The sequence below is a fragment of the Phaethon aethereus genome (assembly GCF_964289735.1).
Source record: "Phaethon aethereus genome assembly, chromosome: Z".
NCBI classification, from domain to species: domain Eukaryota; kingdom Metazoa; phylum Chordata; class Aves; order Phaethontiformes; family Phaethontidae; genus Phaethon; species Phaethon aethereus.
In genome coordinates this window covers 32,704,004-32,731,156 of record NC_138577.1, presented here as the reverse complement: position 1 = coordinate 32,731,156, position 27,153 = coordinate 32,704,004, and the positions used below count along the sequence as shown (strand labels likewise).

General features: G+C 43.5%; 1 protein-coding gene across 1 annotated transcript; it reads right to left on the bottom strand.

The window, feature by feature from the left end:
* Positions 1–27,153, bottom strand: RCL1 (RNA terminal phosphate cyclase like 1; the record flags this gene model as incomplete). Its single annotated transcript, XM_082012997.1, has 9 exons — positions 1–151; positions 5,010–5,113; positions 10,929–11,085; positions 13,899–14,024; positions 16,530–16,654; positions 18,142–18,216; positions 23,488–23,663; positions 24,494–24,565; positions 27,018–27,153. The coding sequence occupies 9 exons, from the start codon at positions 27,151–27,153 to the stop codon at positions 1–3; spliced, it is 1,122 nt and encodes a 373-aa protein (XP_081869123.1).

Sequence of the window (27,153 nt, the reverse complement as noted above, 5' to 3'; positions counted from 1 at the left end):
TTATCTTATAGTTTTGCTAAGGTTGGAAAATCCAATGCCAACACACGTCATTAGGACTTTCTCCCCGCCCATATGCTCTTCCTCAGGGGCCTTTGTTTCAATTTTAAACATGATCTGGAAGAAGCTTCTCAGGTGTCGAAGAAACTCGATTCTGAGGGAGAGAAAACAAGAGTTTAAGAAACAAAACAGAAAGCCCATTAGCTGATTCCAGCACTGATAACAGCGAATAGAACAGGAAAATACTGCTTAGTACAGAGAAACATGCCCACAGGCTCCAAACGTTGTTCTTACTTGCATTGTAGAAGTGGCTAGTGACCCCTACTGAAACCAATGCACTCTCTGTGTGAGCAGAGAGAGAAAGAATGCCTGGTAAAACAGCAAGACAAAACGGTGAAGGAAGAAGAAAGGAAGGAGAAAGAAGAGACATAGCAACGCAAGGTCATTTACTCATGATGCTGACTCTCCATCAGGGCTATACTAACCTGTGGTACTCCTCCCCACCTCCCAATGTTTAAAGCAGATGATAAACAAGGATAGCCAAGAGGTTGACCTGGGGAGCATACTTTAAAAACAGAGACCTCAGATCCTACATCTCGTGTTTGATTTGTATTACGAACTTGTCCACAGATCCTACATCTCGTGTTTGATTTGTATTACGAACTTGTCCACTTTTTAGTTAAATGTTGTGTTAGAATCACATTCAGACTCAGAATTCTTCCTGTTCTCTCTCCTGATTTTCAGAAAAGAAAAGTAATTCTCCTTTCATCATTTTAGAATCAGAGGCATGAAAAGACTAAACACACACAGCGCTCCTAAAAGCACACTGACTCTCCAGTGACAGGAGTCACTTGAGGCAAGTGACAGGAAAAACTACTGGAAAGTGCATAAAAACAAAACAAAACAAAACAAAAGCAAAAACAGCCAAGAAAACATTCCTACTGGCTTCTCCAAAACAGGGAACAAGCAATTACACCAGAAGGCTACAAATACAAAATTGGTAATTGCTCCTGACAGAAGTCTGGTCTATGCCAGTCATGGCCACAAGGAAGTCTGCCGTCTTGAACTAGTCTTCTGCAGCAATTGGTATGTGTCCTTCTTAGGTTAAGTTTCACCTTTAAAGAAAGGGAATGTGCACATCCAGTCCACACATTTGTTTGGCTAGCAATCTGGATAAAGCCTCTGCTCTGCATGCTGAGAGCATAACTGCAAGCTAATCACACATCATTACCCCAAATCAAGAGAAAGTACCCACAAAATGGGAAGGAGGAGACAAAGAAGATAGGACTGTCCCCACTGCAGCATCATGAGGCCTCTGAAAGCCTCCTGGCAGCTCCTACACACAGAAATTGTGAATAAGCACAAAGAAAGATGCAGGAGCAAGAACTGCCTTATCCACTTCAGTTGGGTGTGCTGCTGTGCCTGTGCTTGGGTATGTGCATGGGGAGAAGAGAGAAACAGCAAGAGCCAGAGAAAGAGAGGCTGCTGTTACCTATGCTGCTGTGCTTCACCAGAGCGCAGGGTTATCCCTGGGGCAGTCAGCTGAATACCTCTACAGGGGGAATGTGGGCACATGGCTCCCCATGCTATGTACACCTTTCTACCTCACCTTCCTAGGCTGGTAACTGGCCTCAAGACAGACACCAACTCTCCCATCTCTCAGATGGATTAACAGTTGAAAGAACGAGCTGAAGACTGCCTTTTCTTCCATGCCTCCCCAACTGCAAGGTTTCTGGTTGCTGTTATAATAGGCAAATTGGCATATGCTGGCACAGATTCTTAAGTAAAGCTGACAGGCAACAAGCTCTGTACCAGCCTCCTCCTTAGCTGGGTCCTTTCCCAGAGCTCTGGCAGTGTGACAAGAAAACAGCCAAGCCCAAAACAGCAGGGGCAGCGTGCGGAACTGCGAGGAGAGTGCAGAATAAACTGTACAAATGCCAGAGGCAGCGCGGAGCTGGAGGCTCAAGGAAAAATCCTAAAAGCTGATCAGCAAACTCTGCAACATATTGCTGGGATCAGTTCAGTCTGTACCTCTTAGTGTGTGGACTTAGTGTGTGCTTCTCTACCTCTCCTCCCTTTTAAATAAAAGCAGAGAGAGAAAAGCAAGGGGGTTTTGCCACAGGCCAGACAGGACTGACGGGGAGGCTGCCAGCAGACATTGGGGGAGAATTAGGGAGCAGCAACAGGCCAGCTCCGTCTTGCAGCAGTAGAAGTGCAAGTGGTAACAGCCCTGAAAATTGGAAAAAAAGAGCGGGGAAAGGTAGGGGTATGTGAGAAAAGTGCGGCGGAAAGCGGGTTTGTATTTGGCTTGAGGCGGATAACAGGTCCCGTGTAGGAAGGTCTGCATCTCAAATAATGGTGGAGGCTGCACCAAACATACACCTACAGACCGAGGGAGGGGGTGAGAGGAACAGAGGTGTTTTGTTTTGCTGCAAATTTAGACTGTGTGTTAGGCAAGAACAAGGAAGGGCTGTACACTTTTCCTTAGGTCTAGGGACAGCTACAGGAGCCACACGGGAAGTTTTCCTCACAGCCAGCCACTTTCAAATAAAAAACAATCCTAGTACCACCAAAAACCAAGAGAGCAAGAAGGCTGTTTATCTGAGTGCTATCTTTTCCCAGAAGCCTGCTAGGCAACACCTGAGGTACACCACGACTTCACACATTTTAGCTCGCTGCCAGGCCAAAGCGACCAACTCCCTGATCAGCGCGAGAAGAGCTGCGCACCAGCAACGCCCGCTAGGTCCGACCACCCCGCGAGCGGCGCAGGCCGCAGCCGGGCAAGGCCGCCGCCAGGGGGCGCCGCGCTGCGGGGAGGCCCCGGCCACGATCCGGCGGGCGGGCTGCGCGCCCGGCGGAGACCGGCGGAGGGACTGGGTGCGGGCGGGGACGGCACCCCCGATCCCGGGCTGGGCTCGGCGAACAACCGACAGCGGTGGCCCACGCCCGGCCCGCAGCCGCCCCGCCTCAGGGGCTGCGCCTGGCCCCCTCCCCTCCGCTTGCGAAACCAAGGGCCAGGGCACTCAAGCTTTCCCCTTGCTCTCCTCCGCGTCCGCCTGGCTCACGGCCATTCACCTGCAGGCAGACTAGCCTGTCCTGCCAGGCTGGTCTCTGTGAGGCGGCAACAGAGCCAGCACCCTGCATTTGATTTTAAGCTCAGCTTGATAGAGAGGCACTTCACTTCTGTGAAATCTGGGGCGTAAAACGAGAGGAGGTAGTAACCCAGTTGGCCACAGGCCAAGTGGTCTTTTTGGGACTGGGGTCCCCAGTACCACTCAGGACAGCCCTGCTCATGATGTTGCCCCCCACACCATGCCGTTAGCAGGGGCAAAGGATGTCTCCTGCAGAAATACACAATTAAACCTGAGAGACATTTCCTCATTCTGATGGACATACTCCAAAGAGCCATGTCCCCATATGGTGCACTCATCCACCAGCCGAACTGTCACATTCATGCTACATTGTGCTAGACATGGAAGCCAATCTGATGTAACATGGCTTATAAATAGTTTAGGATTCTGCAGGGTGAAAGTGTTAAATGCAGAGCTGTCACAGCCCAAAAAAAGACAAGGAGGGTCAGTGAAGTGGAACATGACAGTACGGCAATTTACTTCAAAAGCCCATGCATCCAATGAGTTGCTCGGGAGCCAAACTCCGCAGACCTTTATGAGCTGCCTTAGTGAGGGCACGGGGATGCTGCAGACAGAGCTGCGTGATCTCTGAATAGATCCTCACAGGACTGATGAGTCGCAGATTCTCACAGAATCACAGATTTTATGATCTCATGTGACCCATGCTGCTTCAGGATGCCTGCTCCTGACCTTCAACCTGGCTGCACACTCCTAGCTTGGAAGAAGTGAAAACCCACCCATTTGAAATCAGCCTGCTTACAAAATAAACTAGTGTGGCTTGTGTGATTTTCACAGCATTAAAAAAAAAAAAAAAAAAGACAAAAAGAGACTGCACAATGACCAGCGACTGGTTTGTTTCACGTGTTTAACTGTGCACTTCAAACACTACTATCTACTCTTTGTAAGCCTTTCACATGGACACTTACTTTAAAGGGGATTACTTTACCCCTGTGCAATGCAAGGCTTCCCTGTCTTCCCCTCAAAATCTGATGAGAGTTGTTTCCAAGATATCAGGGGTTGAGAATAGCAGTTATGCAATTTCTAGCTCTTATGTGATGGCACCACCATTCTTCAGTTATCACAGTACTGTACCTTTCACATATACAGCACCGGTACCATGATAACCGAAAAAGGACAGTTCATAGTCTTATTATTTGATGCCATTGTTAGATAAACAACCCTCCCTCCATTTAATTAAAGGAAAACTGCTCAGTCTCTAGGAATAACTGATCTAGTCAATCACTTGTCTGTCTGACAGAACAAATGAGATTTTTGATACTGGATGCCCTTGCCCTTGCAACCTGTGTGTTGCAACTAGCAATGTAAGAAATTTAGTCTTTTTCTATCCTCTGAACCACTACCAGACACTGACAAAGCTGTAATAAAAATTGAGACTGAAGGACTTGGCAAAAGTCTTCTGCCCAATAGGTCTAAAGCTTTGGGGTTGCACATAGCTCCATGAATTGAACTCTTAAGCTGTTGCCTATGGACAGTAACAGCTTTAGCATTTGGCTAGCCATTTGAAACATGTCCTTTAATGACACAGCTACAGAGAGATCACTAGGAAAACACGGTAGTCTATGCTAGGCAACAAAAAGCAAACTGATGTACACATGCAATCCAAGACCAAGAACCAACAATAAACCCCATCTCTGCAATTCTAGTTGCCTCAGAACAAGGAATAATATAGAAAAGGGAACCATCTTCTAATGTGTAGAAGTAAACACTAGGTAACATATACCACTTGTCTTATTTGAAGACGAGTCCAAGTTGTTCTATTCATAGCCACAGGCAAAGTTTTCCACATCCAAAAAAATAGCTGTGCAATAAAACTAGTGAATTAAACAAGACTGGGTAATTAAACTGAACAAAACAACTTACGTGTATGGAGACAGAGGTCCTAACAGGACTTTGGAAACATCCCGTTGTCCAAGGGTCATGAGGAGCAGAGCAAGGCTCTGATTTGTTGAATCTACACAGCCTCCCTGCAATCCAAAATGTTTTAATAATTAATCTCTGTACAAACCAGAAGTTTGGATGGGAGGAGAATAACGAAGGAGAAAGATACACTTAAAAGGTTGAATTACCGCTCCTGATTTTCAAGGTCCAAAAAGATAAAAATCTAGATTTTATACCAATGACAAATTAATTTCACACGGCAGGCTGGGACAGGAACAGAACTAAAACAAAACCCAGTAAAAAGGTCACATTAAAGATCCCTCCCATCTCTCCCAACTTTCTAACATCACAGAATGCAAGCACTGAAGAATTTTTTTGCAGTAAACTGAAAATAGGTATTAATTATAGTTCATGCACTTGAAAATACCATGAATTAGAGCACTTTATGATAACTATAAAAAGTTACATTCAGACAAACAGTTCAACGTTAGTAGGTGCCAAACAGCAAGTTAAAAGTTGTTTCACACACATTCATCTAAGCCCTTGCTGCTAACTTTTATGGTTTTGAAACATTCTTTTCCCATATTTAAAATGGGAAGAATTTTTTTATTGCTATGTGAAAGAGCCATGCATAAAATGATGTAGAACTACACATACTCTTGTATGTATTTGACTGTACTAAGTCATACATGCATAGTAAATTGTTTTGTATGCGGAAAGTGTTAACTGTGATGCATATGTAAATTAGAATTGGAAGGCTTTCTTTATTTACAAAGCTTGAACATAAATTACTATAAAGGTGTATTTATATATTTACTATAAATAAAGGATACTTTCAGTCAAGGCTGCTGTAGAGAGAATTTGCCAACTATTACTATGCAAACACATTGAAAATAGAAAACAATATCTGGCATAACATTATTTCGGACTGTCCTTGTATTCGTCCTGATGCATAGCCACATGAAATCTGTGAACAGTTTCCTGCTGGATCAGGCCTAATCCTAAACCCTCTAAATAGGGTGTCCGGAGAGAGCAAAGCTAAAAATTCACCCTTTTAAAACCAAGTTGTCTAATGAGGTAAACAGATAGTTACCTCTGTGGGCAAGGACTAAGTAAACTGTCATCATTTTAAGAAATAACATCATCCAAAAAGGCAAGGGAGAGGAAAAATAAATTTAGGTCTCAGATTAAGAAAACACCATGATGTGACAACCTCAGCACATTTACTCAGCGAGAGGGCAGAAAGGAGGACCTTTCCAAGGAGAGATACTGAAGGTTTAATTTTCCACATGGCCTTGCTTCAAGGTGAGAAACCTCAGCTCTGTTCTTCTGAAAAAAGCCTCTGCATTTCATGCAACAAATGATACACCACACTGAAGGAAACACATTGCATTCACTACCATAACCTAACTCCTAGCAGCAGGCTTGTACAGCAGCCCTTGCCCTTTTAACTGCGCGAACCTGCCATACCAAGGTGAAGTTCATGCATTCAACCTAGTGACTTCTATGGGACTGATAAAAATTGTGCTTTATCTTGAGCAAACTGGGTACCTACAGAATTTGCTGGTGCAATCTGGAGCCACAGCTCTCACCAGCTGTATTTGCAAATCTGAAACATGTACAAGAAGCAGATGAGATTTTGGTAAGGAGTACTCCTGACAAAGGACTTTTGGTATTTGTAGCTGGGTTAGTAATTCAAAATGCTCCTTATGACTTGGATGAAAACTTTACCTTTTCTGAGCTTGTTTTTAAAGCTGAAAACGTTACAAAACATGTATTTTTATGACCAAATGAATAAAAAAAGCTTCAATCAGCATGGAGACAACCACATCGTAAATAATATAGCAAAACATGTTGCATCCACCACATCCTAGCTGCTTACGTAAGTTCTCTTGCTGCAGTGAGTCAGTCATCCCCACCACTGTTGTGCGTTAGCAATGTGCTGTTATGCCCATTCCCACACAGGCAGTTGCCAGACAGGAAAATTAAGTGGTTTTCTTGTAATCTAATGATGACAGAACAGTAACTTGTGCCAAACGAAGGACATGCCTCTCCCAAGGAGGCCAACTTGTTTCTCTGAATCCACCTGCCACTTAATCAAGGGTCCAAAATCAAAACCAACCCTCCCACAAGAAATGGCATGGGCAAAGTCAGAGTCAAAGTACTGACATTAGTTCCAAAACAGCTGACATTTGTTACCAACCTAGGATGCAGCTTCTAGTCCGTATTAATTGTTTATGGCAGTTTCTCCATTATTGTTTCTATTGACAACAGAGCCAGATCCAGCTGGATGTGACAATTTGAGACACAGATCACTTAATATCTCATCCATTTTGAAATGTTACACAAATAATACAGCTGACATGCACACAGAAGTATCACAACTCTGTGTATTGGACAAAAGTGTTTTGAAGAGGACTATTCTTCTCAGCTTGACCCCAGCTCTGATTTAGTCTTGGTTATATTTTGGCATATACATAATTTCCTCTATTACCTGTGCGGTACATATCTACATGCCTCAGTAATTCCTTACATCAAGTGCAGAGGTGGTGGGTGTTTTTGTTTTTGAGAATGGAGCAGAGCCTTGTCACACTGAAGTAAGGCCATGCTGAAAATTAACCCTTCAGTGAAATGCTTCACTCATTTTAGCTCTAGTTAAATAAAACAAACAGCCTTACCCCTCCTGCCCCCACAAATCCGCCTAATAACTTGATGTTTCTTCATTAAAGAACTCGGCCTTAAACAGCTATTGCATCCTTCCCTATTCCTCATGATCACAAGGAATATAAGCATTCAATCCTTTTCCAGTTCTTCCAGGCCTTTCCATTCTGCCAATCATCTACTATACAAAGTTCCCATAACTAATACCTTTTGAAAACATGAGGAAAATCCTTCTTGGCCTTCTACAATTAAGCTTAGGTATGAACTGCATGTGGATTTTCAAAGACAATGCTAGCCAGTCACTCCATGCCCCCTCGTTCAGGCCCACTGTAATTAGCACTGTGACTTACTATTAGTCAATTAGCTCTGACATCTTTCCATCAATGAACGTACATAAAAAAATCTCCACTGATTCCAAGAATCATATGTCCTCTTTTATTTCTTTTTGAAGGCTTAGTAAAAGGGACCATTTAGCACTTAACATAGCAAGACTCAAACCCTTAGATTTCCTAGGTGGTAAAGTTCACATAACAGCAAGCATTAAGCAAGCACTTCAAGAGATGTCCCTGGGCCCCTTTAAACAGCAATGAACTCCAGCAGATTTGTGGGTGACCCCGACAGCTAAAACCCTTCTACAGAGAATTATCTCCAGTGCTCCCAGAGTGCTTTTTTCTGGTCAACCCTCCCTCGGCTCCTGCAGCACAGGACCTACAGGGAAAGACTCAGACAGAGAAATAATTTCATAAAAAGAGGATCCTAACACAGGGAGATAAATTGTCCCTTCATCCCCGTATTCAGTGAGTCACTGGTGTAAAGAAAGCAGGACTTAAGGAGTGCCTGTTTAGAGCAACATATTCTTGTCCCATGCACAGCTTTCCCAAATTTTTACTGTTTTACTAGATGTGTTACCTAGGCAATAAAACATAAAAAAACCCCATATCTGCAAACTAAGCAAACACTGCATGCTTTGCAACATGTTTTTATATACTCTCCGAGGTCAGCACTAGATCAAACTGACCCTTAGCTCAACTGAAAAAACACACCAAAAAAACCCCCAACCCCCCAAAATCAATAAGAAAACACTAACCAGGAATTTGGAAAGATGGGCTATGTGAGCATATGTGTCATACAAAAACTCAAGTGCGCATTCTGAAAACTAGAGAACGAAACCCACGATACTGCCTACCTCAGGGGGAACGGTGAATTCATGAGCAGTGAATAAGGACTGAGCACTCTCGTGGATAGACAGCACAACAGCCAAAAATGCTAACAAACAAGAATTTTTCCACCATGAGCTCCTGCAGCGGAGGACCTCAAGCAATCTGTACACTGCTCAGCACCTGTCAGTCACTCTTGGACTGAAGTGGCCCAGACACAGAAGAGCAGGAGCACTTTCCAGGAGCACCAGCAGTACCATAGTGGGCCACAGCTAACAACCTCACTCACTCAGAATCTGACCTTCAAAGACGTTGAAACCTCACGGTCTATCACTTTATCATTCAAAGACTTGCCTGACCCCATTTCCTCTTCAAACACTTGTTCTGGGATCCTAAGTATCCTGGTGCTTTGCAGAATTTGACTTACCACGTTCAAATGGCTGCAGTACATTAAAGCAGAAAATTACCTGGTTCAGGCCTTTCCAGCCCTCTTCATTTCAGAAGTTCTCTGACGTCTGACTCAGAAGAAAGTATATCTGGACAAATTCCCTCACTACTTTCAAACTGTCAATTGCTGGATGGTTTTCAAAGGAAAAAAATACCTATTGCTGCTAGTAAAGTATGTAGAAATTGGATTTTTGGTGCTTCCAACCATCTGACTACCCAAAGACGTTTCCTAAGAGGTTTACACAAAGCATCAGGTATCAAATTTTAGGTTGGTTTGCTTGGGTTTTGGGTTTTTTTTTTGGGGAGGAGGGAGGAAGCCGAAAGATTTTACAGTTCACCCCTCAAATAAAAATAACTACCTGTCACAACATAATTGTAGAAACAGACATACGTTTCAGTCACTAGTTGTGACTGCATTCTCCACGCATGCTGGACTTTCAAATGCAAGGGACCTGGACTGCAGTCCACAAACCCCCATTTGTGGCGTTTCTATGAGATAAGAACCCTGGGCTAGAAAAGGAAAGTGCTCAAGCAACATCGTGCATATACTGAATAAACAAAGACAAAATATTAATGGCAGACTGGAACAAGTGGGCAAGCTGGTAATTCAAACAGATGAAGGGGTTGCAGCAGGGAAAGGAAAAGATAACATAGGCATAGATTAACAATCTACTACATGGATGGATGTGATTTATGATGTTAAGGAGTATTTTTATAATTGACTACATTACCTAATACAGAATTGCATTAATGGCATTTTTAATACTTCGCAATACTTAGTCCTATCAGGTTATTCCAGTTCAGAGCAATTGCTTTTTTTAAAACAGTGAGTACAGTTTGTAGGTGACTGCCTCCTAAAGGCCAAATGTGTTTTATCAGTACTAACAGCTACTTATTTTAACATTTGTGGAGATACAACAAAAGCAGGTAGGTTCTTTATTAAATCAGAAACTCACTGTGATGCTAATCACCAAGTGATTTGTAAGACTGAAAGCTGGTATTCCACATAGTCTCACCACACATGAAAAACATTTTAATGAAAAAAAAAAAAATTATGCTGCAGAAGACTGTGATGCCCTTAAGATTCCTATGCAAAGACTGTCCGAGCTCCTTTTCAACAAAATCATTCAGCCAATTCCTCACACAACCAGCAGGTCTCAGCACATTTGACTGTCATCATCACCATAAGCCAGCCACCACTGAGGCTAGCTGGGTTTTTCTGCCTTTTTCCTCATATGTTCTCCCACTCATAATGCCCCATTCCAACCACTAGTTTAAGAGCATTGACTCTATTACTCCTCCAACTCATTACTTAAAAAAGTATCAGCCCACGTGAAGCCAACTGAATTCTGCTGCAGACAGAAAGGAACAAAAGAAAAATGTGCCACTGCTATGATGCATAGTAACATCTCCTGAACAGGAGAAATAACATGGCCCAGTAAGTCACTGCACTGTTAATGGACCCATTCAAAACCACTCATTACCTGGATGAAGATGACACTGGCAGCAGCAGATCATTTCTCTGTTTCAGTCTGAGCTTGCCTGAGGGTCCCCCCAAACCACCTCTTCCTTTATCAATATATCATTACCTTCTTCCCCTATGGCTATACACACACAAAACACATTGGCCACTTACCCTGTAGACTTCCTCAAGCAACAGCTTAGCACAGTTCTGGCCAAGTTCCTCAGGAAGCACAGCTGCTCCTTGGCCCTGAGGATTTGAGGCTAGCTCAGCACTGAGAATAGTGCCATTGATGGTTTCTGCAGTAAGGCACATGCCAAAACCTGGTGATCTGAAAGAAAGGGAAAAAGTGCATTTGATTTAACAACAAAAATTGAGTAGAGACACAAAAACTTCTCCCAGTCAACCTCCTTCTCAAGTCACAAACAGCTCCTCTCACAGGACAAAACTGGGAATTTGGACTTGTTGACAAATTTCCTGTTCTAGACATTTGATTTACCCTGGAAAAAACATTAACAACAGTATTTAAAAGTTAAACCCAGTACTACTTGCCCCAAACCTGCTATGCTGGCTATTCCTGGCAAACTCTTTAAAAAGGAAAAAAAAAAAGAAAAAGAATAGAATATCCAAACCTCAGAATTATCATCCTCTATTAAAAAGAAAAGTGTCTTTCACATTTATTTAATTCATGATTGATGAACATTTCAAAGGTATCTGGAGTTTCTCCTCTGTGACATTCAAAATCAAAACTAACTTTCTTTAGGGATCGAGGTCTTTCCCTGGAAGCTTCAATATTTAGCAATATTAGACCATAGCCATGACACCAAACAGAAGAATAACAATAAAAAAAAAAATTGGATTGACATTACTTGTATTTCCAATCACTTCTTTTTGCTTTCAGTTCAACACCATTCAAATCACTACAACCGTGTAAGAACTCAGAACATACAGTTTGAAGAAAGAAACAAACCCCCTATTTTCCTCAGAGCTTAGGATCCTACAAAATGTTATTGTGAGAGTTAAGAAACATTTTTGATACAAGAAAGTCACAGATGGCTGAGTACAGCTTGTTGAGAAATCAGAAAGTTGTAAGGGAAGGAAAAAAGAAGTCACAAGATCCTCTAATTTATAGGCTCTGGAAGAACCCCAATAGCTAGCCATTCAAAATAAGGTTAAATTAACTTCTCACAGTTCTGGACTCCTGCTGCTTCCACCACACAAACTTTCTAATTAAAATAGTCCCACTGACCCAAAACTATAAGGAATGTCACCAACATCAACAAACGACAAAATCAAACCCCAAACACCAACACACACAAACTCTCCTAGTGCCAGAAAAACAACAGTTCCTCCAGAGGCATTTCAGTAGGGTGGGAATGAAAAGATATCAGTGGTTCCCACCCGTATTTAACTGTCTGCACTGGCTGAGCAACACAGAAGGTATGTTAAAGATGTTTCTCTTCTTTCATTCCACTGAAAGACAGAGAGATCTAGACAGCAAAGCAAGAACAGTGGCTAAGGTGCTATTTTTTGGACAAGTATCCTTTAATAACTATACCCACTGGCAGATTTTGTGAGTGTTCAGAAGCATGTGGCAATCTGCCTAAATAAAAATTAAAATCATCCAGTACCTCATGTATGTGCAGACAGTATTAGGAAGCATCTGCACAGACTTCTTGCTGTAAATGCTCAAAACAGAACCATGAAGTTTCTGTTGAGAGAGACATTATAGGTGGCAGAAGATGCTCCAATAATGTATTCCCTGAAGCTTCTGGCACTATGGAAGGGGTATAGTTCAACACTGTATTCTGAAATGGGGACTTGGTTTGGGCTGGGCACAGATGGGCTGAACTAGTTAGTCCTTGCTGGTCTTACTCATCACCAAAGGCAGCACTGGAAAGAAAGAGGCATATTGCTTCTCTTCCTTGTCCTGCCAAGACAACACACACGCACATGGGCACTGGGAACCAGGTAATAAAAAAAAGCTTTGGCAAAGTGGCACAATATTAGTATCAGGTGTACTGCAGTCATACTGGTGCCATACTTAATGCTGAATGTGACAGCACAGCAGCATCAGAAGGCTACATGCACCAGCAAGGTGGAGAGGGGTTCAGTTCCTCTTCCAATGCAATTACTTATCCCTCTCCATGGGCTACTCATGCAAGTAGTAACGGTGCTGCCACAATTAATTGGACTTTTCCACTTTATAGACAGATAAAAAACCAAAATATGACCCCAAAAACTCATAGCTCCCAGAAAAATGTTCTCAATTTTGATCACCATTAACAGTCTGGAGCCACAAGACTTTTTAACCTGGGGTATCAAATAAGATGCAGGATTGGAAAAGAAGAAAAAAAAATACTTAGAAGTGAGTCAACAATTTTTAGATTTGTAAATTTGCAAACCTAACAAGCTTTCTTTAAAGTAGTATTTCAAAAAGCAGAAAGAGTGAAAGAAAATGTGCATGCTTGGATCTGAGCATACAGACAGAAAAGAAACAAATGAGATACCCAGAACTCCTTTAAACTCAACAAAAAGTGACAAGCGGACAATAAAGCTGACTGGTATCAGTAAAATTGTCTGTATCACATCCATCACTTCTGTGTCCTGCTGGCAAACAAAATCTGTGGAAGTACAGTAAGTTAATGTCTTGATTTTCCAGTCCTCATTAGTGAAAGGACATTCTCTCAGCTATTAATGTAATGGTAAAGCAGAAGACAACCCATACAGCTCAAACACTTTCTAAAACAGTTTAGTCCCATCCTTAATACTACCATTTCCATGAGAAGGTGTATGGTCAAGTTTGAATGTTACTTTTCACAACACACCATAGCACCTCTGATCGTAATCTCACTTCAAAGCAACAGGTTTAAAACTGAAGAGAGCTCAATTTGCCTTTAATGGCAGTAACGATGTATTATAATCCTTGTCTAAGAAAACAGACAATTTCTATCCCCGTACCACAAGTAAAACAAACTTAGCTAGAAAATCATTCCATTTTTTCCCCTGAGAGAAACATTTATTACACGTCTGCAAAATAGGACGTCATGGTCTAAAATTCAGTAAAATTACAGATCACAATAACCTAGCAGATGAACAAATGCAGAATTACAGTTCTGTTCCCTGTGAATACTGGATACTCACTTTCCAGAGCTGACCCCCTTCATATGATCTGTGTAGATATAAATGTCTGGGAGGAATTTATTCAGGATGCTCCTTGCAGATTCCACCATTCTGTTTGCCATCTGTGGTGACACTCTGACAGAGTATCTAAATTTCCGAGCTAAGGAATTCATTGTGATCACAAACAAAATTTAAACCAGCGACTGACAAAAGTGGCCAAGAGCTCCCAGTGCATGACTTCAGAGAATGTGGTTTTGTCCTATACATCCATTCATGAGCGCTGGTCCATTTTCCTGTACTTAGAGGAACACATGTGTGTAGGTGCTTTCTACAGTCTTTTCAGTGATATACACTGAAGTGAGGTACACATAACACATGATGAAGAACAGCTTACTATGAATAGGTAAACACCTATCTTAAAAATGCCCTTCAATAATTTTAAGTTGCTGTTCTGTCATCCCATGCTTTCTTATGACGAAGGAAGCCCTGCATGCTCTGCTCCTCGTATATTATTAAAAGATGGAGACGAGTGAAGTTTCTCTGGATTAGCAGCAAGAAATCCTGTCCTTTTTCTATCAGGGTGAAATTGGGTAGATTAAAGACAAAGGTTTTAACAAAACAAAAAGATAATTTTACAAAGCTAAAAAAAGGTATCTTTGCTCTCTCCAACTATTTTGCGGTGCTGTAAGGCTATCTAGTTCACTGGTTCTGGAGTCACTCAGCAACTGAAGATAATGGTTCCAGGGAAGAAGAAACTACCACCTTCCTGCTCACCCCAATGCACCTCCTCACAGTACACAAGAGATGAACTGCCTTTGTGCCCTTTTTCTCAGGTGCTGCTTCAGTGATATTCCCAAGAGATCTTCAAATGTACAAAGCACACTGCGCTCCAAATTCCACCACAGCTAAAATGCAGACTCATGCTCTGCACATTTAACCACCCATCTGCACCTACATGCACATAGCAATGTGGAAAAACACACTCTCAAATCTCCCAGCTGGCAGAAGGGCATTTCCTTTTCTACAAATTTCTATTGCATGCTCTTGTGGAGTAGGTAAACCAAAAGCTTTAAGATCTTAAGGGCAAAACTGTAAATAATAATCAGCAAATGGTTGTTTTGCACAACGGGTGCACTCAGTATTTTGCATGACTATAAAAAGTTGCTGCAGCACAAGCTCCCCATCTGTGAGTAAGCAGAATTGCTCAACTGCATCTTGAAGGGACAAAAACAAACATATAAAAGACCTAAGCACTTATCCTTCCAGATGTTTTGTTTTCTACTGCCTTGAAAGACCAAACGAAAATGAGTCTGCCTCTCACTGGGCTTACTAAAGGCAAACCTTTATCCCTGAGAAAAAGCCCAGGAAAACGTAAAGGGAAGTGGGAGCTCAAAAACCTGCACTTCACATACATTCACCAAATCCAAAGTGGCGCAGAACCACACTGTGTATTAATTTAGAAAGATGGCACTAAAGTCATGATCATTGCTTCCTCTTTCACACAGAAACAGAGGATCGAACTACTTACTACAGTGGTGGACAGCGGTGTAAGGCAGTTACTTTCTTCATGGAAAGGCCATGACAAACACCACCAAAAGCACACTGAGCTGCCACCTTTGTTATTCTACAGCACATGCACCCATTAAAATTGCTGTCACTTGGCAGCGCTGCACTCGTCCAAATGCCGCAGCTGGAAACAGGTCAAGGTGTGCTGTTTCACATGCAGCTATGATGCTATGCCATAAAGTAGAAGGAGGAACAGACTGCAAATCTGCACCTCTGGCAGGAAACCTGCCCCCATTCCTGCCTTCCTTTTGAATAATCAAAGCCAGATCACATTTGTGACTCTCAGAATCACAAATTAAACTATAAGTTAGCCAATGCTCAAGGGAGAGCAGGAGCTCGTGAAATACAACCTTTAGCATACCTTGCCTGTAAGGGATTTCTGCCTTCTTCCTATGGTGACAGCAGATTGATGATAGATATCACATAAAAACCACAACAGAAAAATAAAGAAAAAACGCCAAACAAAACATTAACTAGATGTGCAGTTCTGTTTGCAGAAGTGAGTACTCCACAACAATATTTTGTTCTTATCTTTGTGCAGAAGTAAAACCACCTCCTCTTCCATGTCCAATGGTAATACTGAAGGTAAAGAGCTAACAAACATTTCACAACAAAAAGTTCAGTTCACATGTGTGCAGTGAGGTGTAAACTGAACTAAAATTTAAGCTCCCACCCAACATTCTGCTAGACTCATTAATGGCCAAGACGCCACCTATTCAATGCATAACAAAACTACTTTTGTTACTGCTGGATTTACGCACAAGGTAAGATTCCTTTTAGTGCTGCATTATGTGGTGGAAGGTATTTTAACTTTTTCTTGCTATTGGTAAGATTTTAAATAGTGCTGTTTGGTTTTAAATTTATTTATTTGTCTACTGATGCTGTTTGAACAGCAATGGTCTGAACACAGCAGTTTTGAGACACGATCCTGAAATCTAGTTGTGTGATCCCTCTGTGTAATGTCACGCTGTGTTACCTGGATACATGCTCACCAATATGGGTGTACTTCTGCAACTTCAAGTTTGGAGAGGGGTTTTTTTTTATGGCAAATTCGTTTAAAAGGAGGGGAAAAAAAAAAAAGGATACGCAGTTCCTCTGATGCGTTTGATTTTGCCAGGGTCTGTGAACTGAATAGGCTGCAAGACCTTTCTCACTGGGCAAGCAAACAGTATCTCCCCACCCCCTTTGGGAGGCATTCCTCTCCGGTTGATCTAGAAGCAATAACGGAGGAAAAAAGCAGGTTAGTACAGAGCACAAAGAATGTACTTATACACTCAAAGATTACAGCTTTTATTTCACATATAATAAAGTGTTATCAGTGGGGATATTGTGTGAACACAAGCAAGAAAAAGACATCCTAAAGGCGTAACTGGATTTTGCACCAAACCTGTAAGAAAAAATTTGATTAATTTCCCCCCTGCCCCAAGTACAGTACGGCACAGCTTCTCAATGGAAAACAAAACAAAAGAAAAGCAACCAAACAAAAAACCAATACCTTTACTAGGAAGGCAACCTGGGCTTAAGACTGGTCTCTTAATAGTAAATCTGTACCTCATTGCTGAAGAAAGTCTGTAAGTGTTTGACGCTTGGAATGTAAACGGGGGACAAGGACAGACTCACCCCCATGAGCAGGCCCGGCCAGCCCGAGCCTGTCCCACCGCCCCAGCCATCACCCAGAAGGATGGGGATGGGACACAGGCCCGTGGCTGGGCCTGGCTCAGGGGGCCGTGGCCAGGCAGGGCAAGGCTGTACGGAGCCAGAGACCAGCCCTGCTGCTGGAGGCGGGGGGAGCGACAGTCGCGGGGGAGCGACAGTCGCGGGGGAGCGACAGTCGCGGGGGAGCGACAGTCGCGGGGGAGCGACAGTCGCGGGGGAGCGACAGTCGCGGGGGAGCGACAGTCGCGGGGGAGCGACAGTCGCGGGGGAGCGACAGTCGCGGGGGAGCGACAGTCGCGGGGGAGCGACAGTCGCGGGGGAGCGACAGTCGCGGGGGAGCGACAGTCGCGGGGGAGCGACAGTCGCGGGGGAGCGACAGTCGCGGGGGAGCGACAGGGGGCCCTGGGCCGTGGGCAGGGTGGGGGAGGCACCCACCGGGGGGCCTGGCAGAGCAAGGGAAGACTAGCAGTGCAGCTAAGGCCTTCGTACATTTTAAATGAGTGTTCTTAACTTCGAAAGGCTATAGTTTCTTTCTCCAACCTAAAAAAAAAAAAAAAAAAAAAAAATCTATATTGGGCCTGTGAAGAGTGTAGTCTTTAAAGATTATTTTCCAAATGGGAAGCAAACCTCAATCCCCCAAACACAGATCCAGCTCCTCTACCAGTGAATGAGGCAAAAAATCCTTAGCCCTAAGCACAGGGCAGGAAGAGCAAGTAGAAGGAAAAAGAAATTAAATGAACTGAAGAGCAATGAGAAAAGCAAAAAAGTTTCTTTAGCTTGCAAAGATCTCAGAGACTAAGAGAAGTCACTACTTCTTCCTTACCCTCTCTACCCATAGCCTTTGCATCTCTCTCCAACCACACCTTCAATCACTGTGTGGCTGGTATACCATTCAAAACATGCCAAGAACAAGAGGCAATTTTAGAAACGTCTGTAGCTACAACTAGATATCTGCTAGAGACTGCAAGCATATGGCCCTGTGAAGCAGTGCAAAAGTAGCATTTCAACATGTGCTGGAAAAGAAAGGAACAAATTGTCTTACCTTGATTTCCAGACTTTCACCATCAATTCCAAACTTCTTCAGTAGCGGTAGAGCTGTTGCTTTAAGGACATCAACCTACCAAACACAGAATTAGAAAAAGCAGACTCTTTATTGGAAGTTACAGAAGTCAGTAATTTAAAAATCATTATGAGGTGCCTAAAAAACATAAGGCTTCTCCATACTAGGTGTTCTATGGGAAGACATGGGAATGCAGCATAGAGAGCTTCAGCTACTTTTAGAATACCACAGTATCCCATTACTCAACAAATTTGCTACAACAATTTACTGGAAGATAGAATTTCCTGTTCTGGATTTCCTCCTCAGCCAGTTTTTTTATTTCTATTATGGTTCAGATAAAACACATCACTTGTTTCTCAGAACACAGATATTGAAAAAATTATATTCTTCTGTCTTTGCTAAAAAACTCCTACAGCTAAATAAATTATGATTGCAAGGACTTTTTTTTGGAGCAGGCCCTTGATTTAGCAGGAAGAACCTTATCCTTTTGTCAATAACTCCTTTTCATCTGTTTCTAAGAAACAGAAGCTTCTAGGTAACTTCTGTTGAAATACTTAGAAGAATCTGAAGCGGGTGACACATCATCCATGTACTCTCTTTGGGCCAGATGCTCACCAGATTCATGTCTGCACAGGATTTTCCTTGACATTACTCACCCTGATTGCTGACCTATGACAACAGTGATTGCCGTCTTCTTCCCTCTGCTGAAACTTCAACAGCATTGCTGAAGGTGACAAAAATGATTCAGCAGTGCAACAGCACAGGGAGTTACCCAAGACAAGCAGCTTGGGAGAGACACGACCAGGACAGCATGACCAAAGAGAACCTAAATTCAGGTGACGAAAAGAGGCATGTGGTAGATAGCAATAAAGGAGGCAGAAAAAAGCACCCTCCTTCGCTTGCCTTCAGCCAGAATCCACAATTCTTGAGTTTCATTCTCTCTGTAGAGAGTGCAAGCCACCAATGAAGTAGTGGCACATACCTCACTTACAAAGCTGTTGAGCTACCTCTTAGAGCTACCTGAGTAGCTACAAGTGTATGCTGCAGTTCTCATTCTTCAAATCCTGCTGGCCAACATACTTACTTTCTTACAGAGAGGTATTCGGTGTTTTTTTAATGGCAGTACTTGAAGAAGTGCAAAAGGCTGTTCTGCTTAGCAAACGAGTGGGAGTTCAGGCAGGAGAGGTTAAATACTTCACTGGAAATCACAAGACAGTAGCAGAACTGAGACCTAAAACCATATTTCTAGTCTCTTGCCATACTCAGCCATAAAACCATCCTTCAGGTCCCCTTGAAGGACAGTTACTCCATCTCCAGAGCACACAACACAACACCAAGTTGTACCAAAGCAAATGCATCATACAACCAAGGGCATAACCTTACCACAAACGCCAGCAACTTGCTAAGTTGCTAAGACATTGTGTGTTCACAAGCTAGTGTAAATACAAGCCTTTTTCCTTTAAAGAAATCTACAACGATTAAAAAAAAAGTAACATAACTTTTAGTGGTTTGCAGAATCCCTTAGCTAGTGCAAAGCTGCAAAAAAGCGGACACAGACCCTACAGGACATGGATACTTAGGAAAGGGGTGAGTATTAGCTGGCCTGTGTAGCCATTAGCACTGCACAGAAGAGCATTTGTCCCTGCCATACATACAGCATTATGTTTTGGGGACAAGGACCTAGACTCTGGGTGCAGGAAGAATGAAACCAGAGTCTAGTAAGTTTAAAAAAAAAAAAAAAAAAAAAAGAAGGATAGAAAAGTCAGTAGAAAAACTTCTTGTTTTCCTGGGATTACAGACAACTGCTGAATTTTGATTAACATTGAAGATTATTGCTCCCAAGCCAAAACTGCATATGCTAGTCTCATGCCAGCATGAAAGTCATTTCAGTTGAAAGTCCCACGGCATAGCTGTAAAAAAAACTTCAACACTTGAAAACCCAAATGTTAAGAATGATTATTCTAAAGCCAGGTTACTCCAGCACTAAGGATCTATCAGAATAACAACATGTAGAGAAGGAAAGGAAAATAAGAGCAATCATTTGTGTGCCACCTCCATTCCCTTCAAAAAGGTACTTTACAGAGACATACCGACACACACACATACCCCCTATACAGAGAAACTTGAAACCACCTCACCTCTATACACCAGCCGCACAAGCTATCCATGGTTGGGTCTCACCAGTGGTTGTGCAGAGAAACATAACGCTACCAGTAGGCTACCAGGGAATGGTTCAGGCAGGCATTCCAAAGCCATGTCTCCTCCTGACAAGCACGAGCAAAGTAGTATCCCTTCCGCTCATTGAGGATGTGTATCACTCACACACTACTATCACCATGGTCCACCCTGGAGCAAGTGCACACTACCCTGTTATTTCAGTGCCACAGTACTCTTTTGGAATGGCACCAGCTGCCAAAGAGCTTTTCCACTGCACCCCACTGGAGGGCTATTAATGTGTGTAAACAAATGCTAACATAAACATACAATATTTGTACTCCAGGAGCTCAGCTTGACCTGTGCCTCACTGAACTCAGTTGAAGCCTTTTCTTCCACAAGCCATCCTTCAGAAACACTTCCTCTTGCCTTGACCACTTGACTCTTCCCACAGCAGGAGATCTGCCATGTTCCCTTCTGCCCTCCCAACAAGGGGTTCTCTGGCAAAGAGCAACCTCAAACTCACAACACAGCAATCACATCCAACAGGTATTTCTGAGGCTGCGTAAAAGCGAAGAGCTCAGTGCTGACAGCAGATTTCAGAAAACCCAGTGGGTCAGCCTACCTGCTCACTGCTACCACGAGGGAAAGGTCCCACTGCTCCAGCTGCACACACATTCCCGCTACCTACCTTGTGGATGCCTCCACAGGAAAATGCCATTTTGCCAGTTAGTTGAACCGGCTTAGGGAAGGCTCTGAAAAGTGCCTGGGGTATTGGAGTATGCAGGACTGTATGGCTGAAAGCAGGTGATATGGAGGGCGGATGGGCAGGACTACCTTCCCCTTTCAAGCACAAACAGGGTGTTACAGGATCATATGTGTATGTATGTGTAGGTACATACATATTTTCACACACACATATGTGAATTTGTACATTTATCTGCAGGTGATGTTGAACACACTCATGCAAGGGTACATCCCACAGTTCATCTAGCTCCAAAATAAAGATATGTTTACAAAACATGAGATCCCTTTTGCAAATAAAAACAATAAAAATTCTCCAAAGATGATGAGCGGATGCCTTGCCTATTGTACCTGCTAAGTTGAGATGGAGAGGTTCTTACACGAAGAGCAACATGGAAAACTCCTTGCCTGTTTTAAATTATCCACAAGTTATTTACATTGGTTTGGGTTTCCCTTTCTCCTTGGAAAGCCAGAAAGTGTACAGATGGATAGACAAATTTAAGCAACCCTTTTTGGGCAATCACAGCCAATAAATGTTCACTCAGTTCCTAAACACCTTCCACCTACCAAAAAAAAAAAAGCCCAAATCAATTTAAAAACAAGTTTCCATTAAGCACATCAATCACTTAAGGTAGCACTTAAACTTGTGCTTTTAGTCTCAACAACCTGCACAGCCATATGCTACACAAAACATCTTGTAAAACTCCTTAAAGTAGTTTATCGGTGTGCATGAAGTCTAACGTTTACTCAGGCAAGTTAAACAGACATAAACCATGCCTAAACCAGTTTTAGGGATCGGTATTCAGTTATCACCACTTAAAAAGTTACTACACATGAGCTGAGTCACAGTAACCACAGTTGTACTTCTACAGCACAGTGAACTTAACGTATCACATCTCAGCATAATGAACTTAAGGTATCACTCCTCAGCATGCACATCTGCATTTCCTTCACGCTTAAGTGTCAGGTGCGGTGATTCAGTTGATGTATGCCAACACCCTGCTGTGTCTGAGCTTTGGCCAGTGCAAGCCCCTCTCAAGCACAAACTAACTGGCTCAAATTCTCGCACTCATTTCAACTAGAATCGTTTAATCTCCTTTGGCCCATGTGACTGATACCTGAAAAGGGATCATTTCCAGAATCAAGGCTCAATTGCTTAGATGAGTGCCCAAAGTTACTTGAAAGCAACAGTAAGATGGGAGACTGCTCTTCATCTCCAAATTCTTCAAGAGTTTCTCCATTGTAATTAGAAAGATGCAGCCAACCAAAAGAGACTTCTTTGATTCTCACTACTTACCATTTCTATTTAAGTACTTCTGATCACAGTGACTGAAAGGTTAGCGAAACATGATTCACATTTTACTTTTTTTTTTTCTTTGCCTTTTTTGGACAGTGCTGTGATGTCCATCCACTTCAATGATCCTTTGGCTCATATGGGTGTCTCACAGAGCCACAGGTGAAGGAACAAGTTTTTAAAATGACAAGAGAAGCACAATTGAAAAGCCGTAAGTACCAGCAGGACTCGGAGGCTTGTCTAATATCTGCAATTATACTAAGTAGTATTTGTATTCATTTAAACTGGTTAAGTTTTCAGATGACAACGTTTCCTTGATCTACTCAGAAGAAAACAGGCAATTGCGAATCACCGTTCGAAAGGTAAACAGCAGTGCTGTTCTCCCAAAAGCCATTATGACTGGTGGGTTTTTTTTTTTGGGTGGGGTGGAGGGGGCATAACCACTAACCATTACTTTGGTGTTTTAATCACAGTTTTTGTAACACCACTGTGAAAACAAAGGACTGTAAATCAGCAGTAAAAGAAATCAAGGCAAGCATTTCACAGTCATTTGATCTGCCACACCTTCTATCTAGCATCTTTCTGAAGAATCAGAGAGTTATTAGATATTTTTGCTACTCTAATTTCATAATTGCCATGTGACTTCTGTTTCTAACAGAAAGGTTTCACAGCAGCATTGGTGTAACTATGTCTAGCACCTAACAGAAGAGAAAGGTTCCTTTCTTGTCACACTCAAATTTTAAAGACAGTTTCCCCTTTTTAGAGTAAATGCATGTGTGGGGTGGGAGAAACAACCCATCTAATTTCTAAGAGAACGGGAGAAGCAAACCAGTGGCAGGGCCTTGCACTGCATCTAAAGGGAATTTCCAAGGGAGAAGACAGAAGCAGTACAGAAGTACAGAACTGAAAGTCAAAATGTGGATTACAAAGTGCAGTTTGGAGTGATGCAGAAAAGCAACAATTTAGCAGATGCTTGTTTGATTCACAGAGTTTGCTGGCAGATGCAGTAACGCTGGATACTTCTGGATGTAAGGGGTGATAAAAATCCAACAGTTTAGAGACTTCTTCCTATTTTTGGGGGGGGGGGGTGTTGGGAGGGGAAAGTCCTTCTCTGGTACTTAAATTTTACTACTTACCGAGGGATCTACTTTATCATTTGTTACTCCCCTCAGGACAATCTTCAATGGATGTTTCATGAAAGGTGCCAAGCAGAGCAGACTTTCCAAATAGTAGCCAATACTACGACTCGGGCTGCAGTCATGTTCCAACGAGCCTCCATACAGAAGACCGGGCTGATAATACAAGGTAGTACCTGTGGAAGATGCCAGTGGAGCGAATGAAATCGGAGCACTGTCAGCACACTGACCATTAATACAGCATACTTTGCAATGATGTATACAGACAAACTGGAGACAGAAGGGTTTATGAAAGATGGCAGCACTTTCAGCACACTGTTTCTATATCTGCAGTTAATAAATGGGCCAATGCACATGAGTGTCTGTCTGTCTTGCACATCATTTCTCCTTTCCCCTCCTCCCCCAAAATCAAGGATCACTTAGCAATCCCCAAGATGCTGGTACAAGCAATTATTAGCCTCCACAGCAGCTAAATCTTCATCAGACCACCAGGTCATCTCTGTCTCAGCATATCTGGAGGTAGTTTATCTGCTTTACTGACCAACCATAATCCTTAAAATCCTTAAAAAAAAAAAAATAATGTAACCATAGAACCAGATGAGATTTTTATGTGGAACGCTTCTCGCTCAAACCAACCCCTTTTCTGAGCATGACTAGGCAAGCTGTCTTGCTCAGAAGTTTGCCTTTGCAGAAGGCAAACCTTGCCTTTTACAAAAATCCATTCTGGTTCAGAGGAACTTTCCCCGACTACAAAATCCTGCATATCAAACAAAATACTAATTTTAATTCTTGAGCAATACAGATTCCTAACTCTCTGTATTATGATGGAGCACTGATCTTCTTGCACGCAACCCATTACTACAAAACTTCTCAGCTTGGTTATTTCCAATCTGCTCGCTCAATGCTATCTGAATACCTACCTCTGTCAAGCCAAAACTGATTTCACTGCAGCAGCTGATAGAGCCCAGAAGACCAGAACACAGAAAAAAGAGAAAACAGATCTCACCTGTTTGGTTTATTTCAATCCGAGAGCCATTGGTCACTTTGTCAATCAGGCGAATAAAACTTGCTTCAAAATCTGAGGAGTAGAACAAAGATAGAGTTTTAAAGTTCCTTAATTTTATTCCTGGGAAAAAAGTTACTGTCTTTCATGACAGTAAGTCTACCCTTGCTCTTCAACTTGTAGTATAATTCTACCAAGAGAAAAGGCAAATCACTACAAGAACAGAGACATTAATTTGAGCCTCCATGCTTACAGGCATTCTCAAATCACTTGAGATGACTCCAGATATGACTGTTGGACTAGCCACACTCCTCTCCCCAGCACACAGTGAGTGATACAAGTTGACACTTCTGACCACGGTGGCCTGAGGGATCACTCAAGCCTGGGATAAAACCTTTGACAATTTTCATTTTGCTCAGTATGAAGCAAAACATACAAATCCTAGCAAACAGGACCCTGTATATTTAAGTACAACAAGCTAATAACAGCTTCCCATTATTCTTTCTGAAAGTCTTAGTTTAAAAGAAGGGGTCATTCAGACGTGAAGTGCTGCTGCTACACAGTTGTTCCACAAACACAATTATCTGCAGACTTTCCAATGTTCCATTTCCACAACTGTCGCTGACATAATAGAGGCTAGAAGTCTCCCCATCGCTTCTTGTCTTGCTTACTGTGTACACTATCGCAGTTCATGTAGAACTAATGCCTCGGTTCCTCTTGTTTGTTCAGACTCTCGCTCAGATCACAGGAAAGGACTAGCATATTTAACAAAACAAAACAAAGGAGGAACATGATAGTATTTAGGTGTCCCAAGGTGCTACAGATTCATTATCAAGGAATATATGTGAACACACACGGAATTCAAAACCCAGGTAGTTTTAAGGACCAACAGCACCTGCGCAACGATTGAGAACTTCTGCATAGGGTGCAGAACTTCCTTAGCAATAACCCCGTGTTACTCCTCAAACAGTAATCAGATTTTTCTTTCTATATAAGCTTCTAGGATGCATTTAAGCCAAGGGAGCTACCTGCAGGAGTCACAGTTTGCTAATATTTGCATGATACGGTTGATGCCCTAGTCACACAATGCTGGTTCTGCACCCTGTTATGATAATTTCTAAACTCTGAAGTCTGTATGACAGCACTGGGACCCCTTCCAGTGCACGAGTGCATCCTTGCAAATACACATTTCCCTTTTGGAGAACAAACCTGTAGAAGGGTTTTCGCTGGAAATGTTCCAGTCACAAAAAGCAGAGAGAACTGCATGTTGAATCATCAACACGAATCGGGGTTTGTCGTTATTATTTTGTTGTTAGTCATGGTTTACATTAACCCATACTCGAAAAAGGCTATTCAAACACCTCTTAAAAAAACATGGCAAAACCTACAAAACCTTCGCCACCACCAAACATCCCATCGTAATACTAAATACTCTGGGTCACACTAAATGTTCAGTCAAGCCCACAAGGGTGTTTTGACAGTTTTGGAGGAGAATTTCTAGCTATAAACAGAAGCCTCCTCAGCAGGCAGAGTAGCGTCTATGCTGCTCATACTCCTGTTCTCAGCTTCACACCTTGCCCAAAAAATAACTGATCACCACAATAACATTTCTTCCTCAGTCTCTATCCTAGTGTCTTCTCACTTCAGTTAAATGAGGAAATTTACTTCGGGGTGCCAAAGGTCCCGTACAGGAGCAAAGAGGGTACCTCAGCAAGGTTTCCCTCAGGGGAGCCGGCGGCGTCGGAAGCTTTTGGAAATAAGTGGACGGATTCCATGTCTTTCACCTTTACTGCTATTTGGGCAAAACCCAAATAAAAATCAAAGCCCGAGACCCGACGCGTTAGAACCGTGGTACCTTGGGCTCCCGCACAGCGACGCAGAAGGGCTGCAACGCTCGGCAAGCGCCGCCACTTTTGACCGGAGAGCCCACGTCCACAGAGGCACGAGCCAGCCGCGGGGCTGGCAGCGAAGCTCACGCACTGCCTCGCGAGGGGGTTAGATCCACGCTGGGCATCCCCTCCCGCTCCCCGACCCGCCACGCCCCACGCCGGGAGCGGGGCGAGCCCAGCTGCCCTACGGGGAGGTGCTGCCCCGGGCTGCAGAAGCTGCTCGGGACCGGCCCACGAGGATCCACGCTGGAAGAGAAGCGTGCCCGGGCGGCGCGGCACCGCTGCCAGCACAAGCTCTCTCCACGGCACGCGGGCTTCCACCAGCACAGGGCGGCGAGGTGATACCCACCTTGCCTTGACAGCTTCCCCCTCCCAAAGCCCCGCCACTCACGCGTGCCAGTCCCACCCGAGACGGCGCCGGCGACTCGCCGCCCGCACCGGGTGTGCGGATCGCCCAGGTGAGAGCTGTCCCACGGCAGCCGGGACTCCCTGCACCCCCGCCCTCCTGGCGGGCCCGCCGAGAGGGCGCCGGGGGCTGCCCCAGCTGCCGGTGCGGGGCTGCTCCTGCCAGGCGGCAGCAGCAAGACCCCGCCGCCCCCGACCGCTCCCCCCGGCGCGGTGCCAGTGCCCGCACTCACCGCGGAGGCCGGGGTCCTCCTCCTTGGCGCGGATCTTGCGGATCTTCAGCGGCCGCCCGCTGAGCGTGGACAGCACCAGCCGCTGCCGCAGGAAGTTGCACCCCGCGTAGCTGAGGCACTGCGCCTCGCCCGCCAT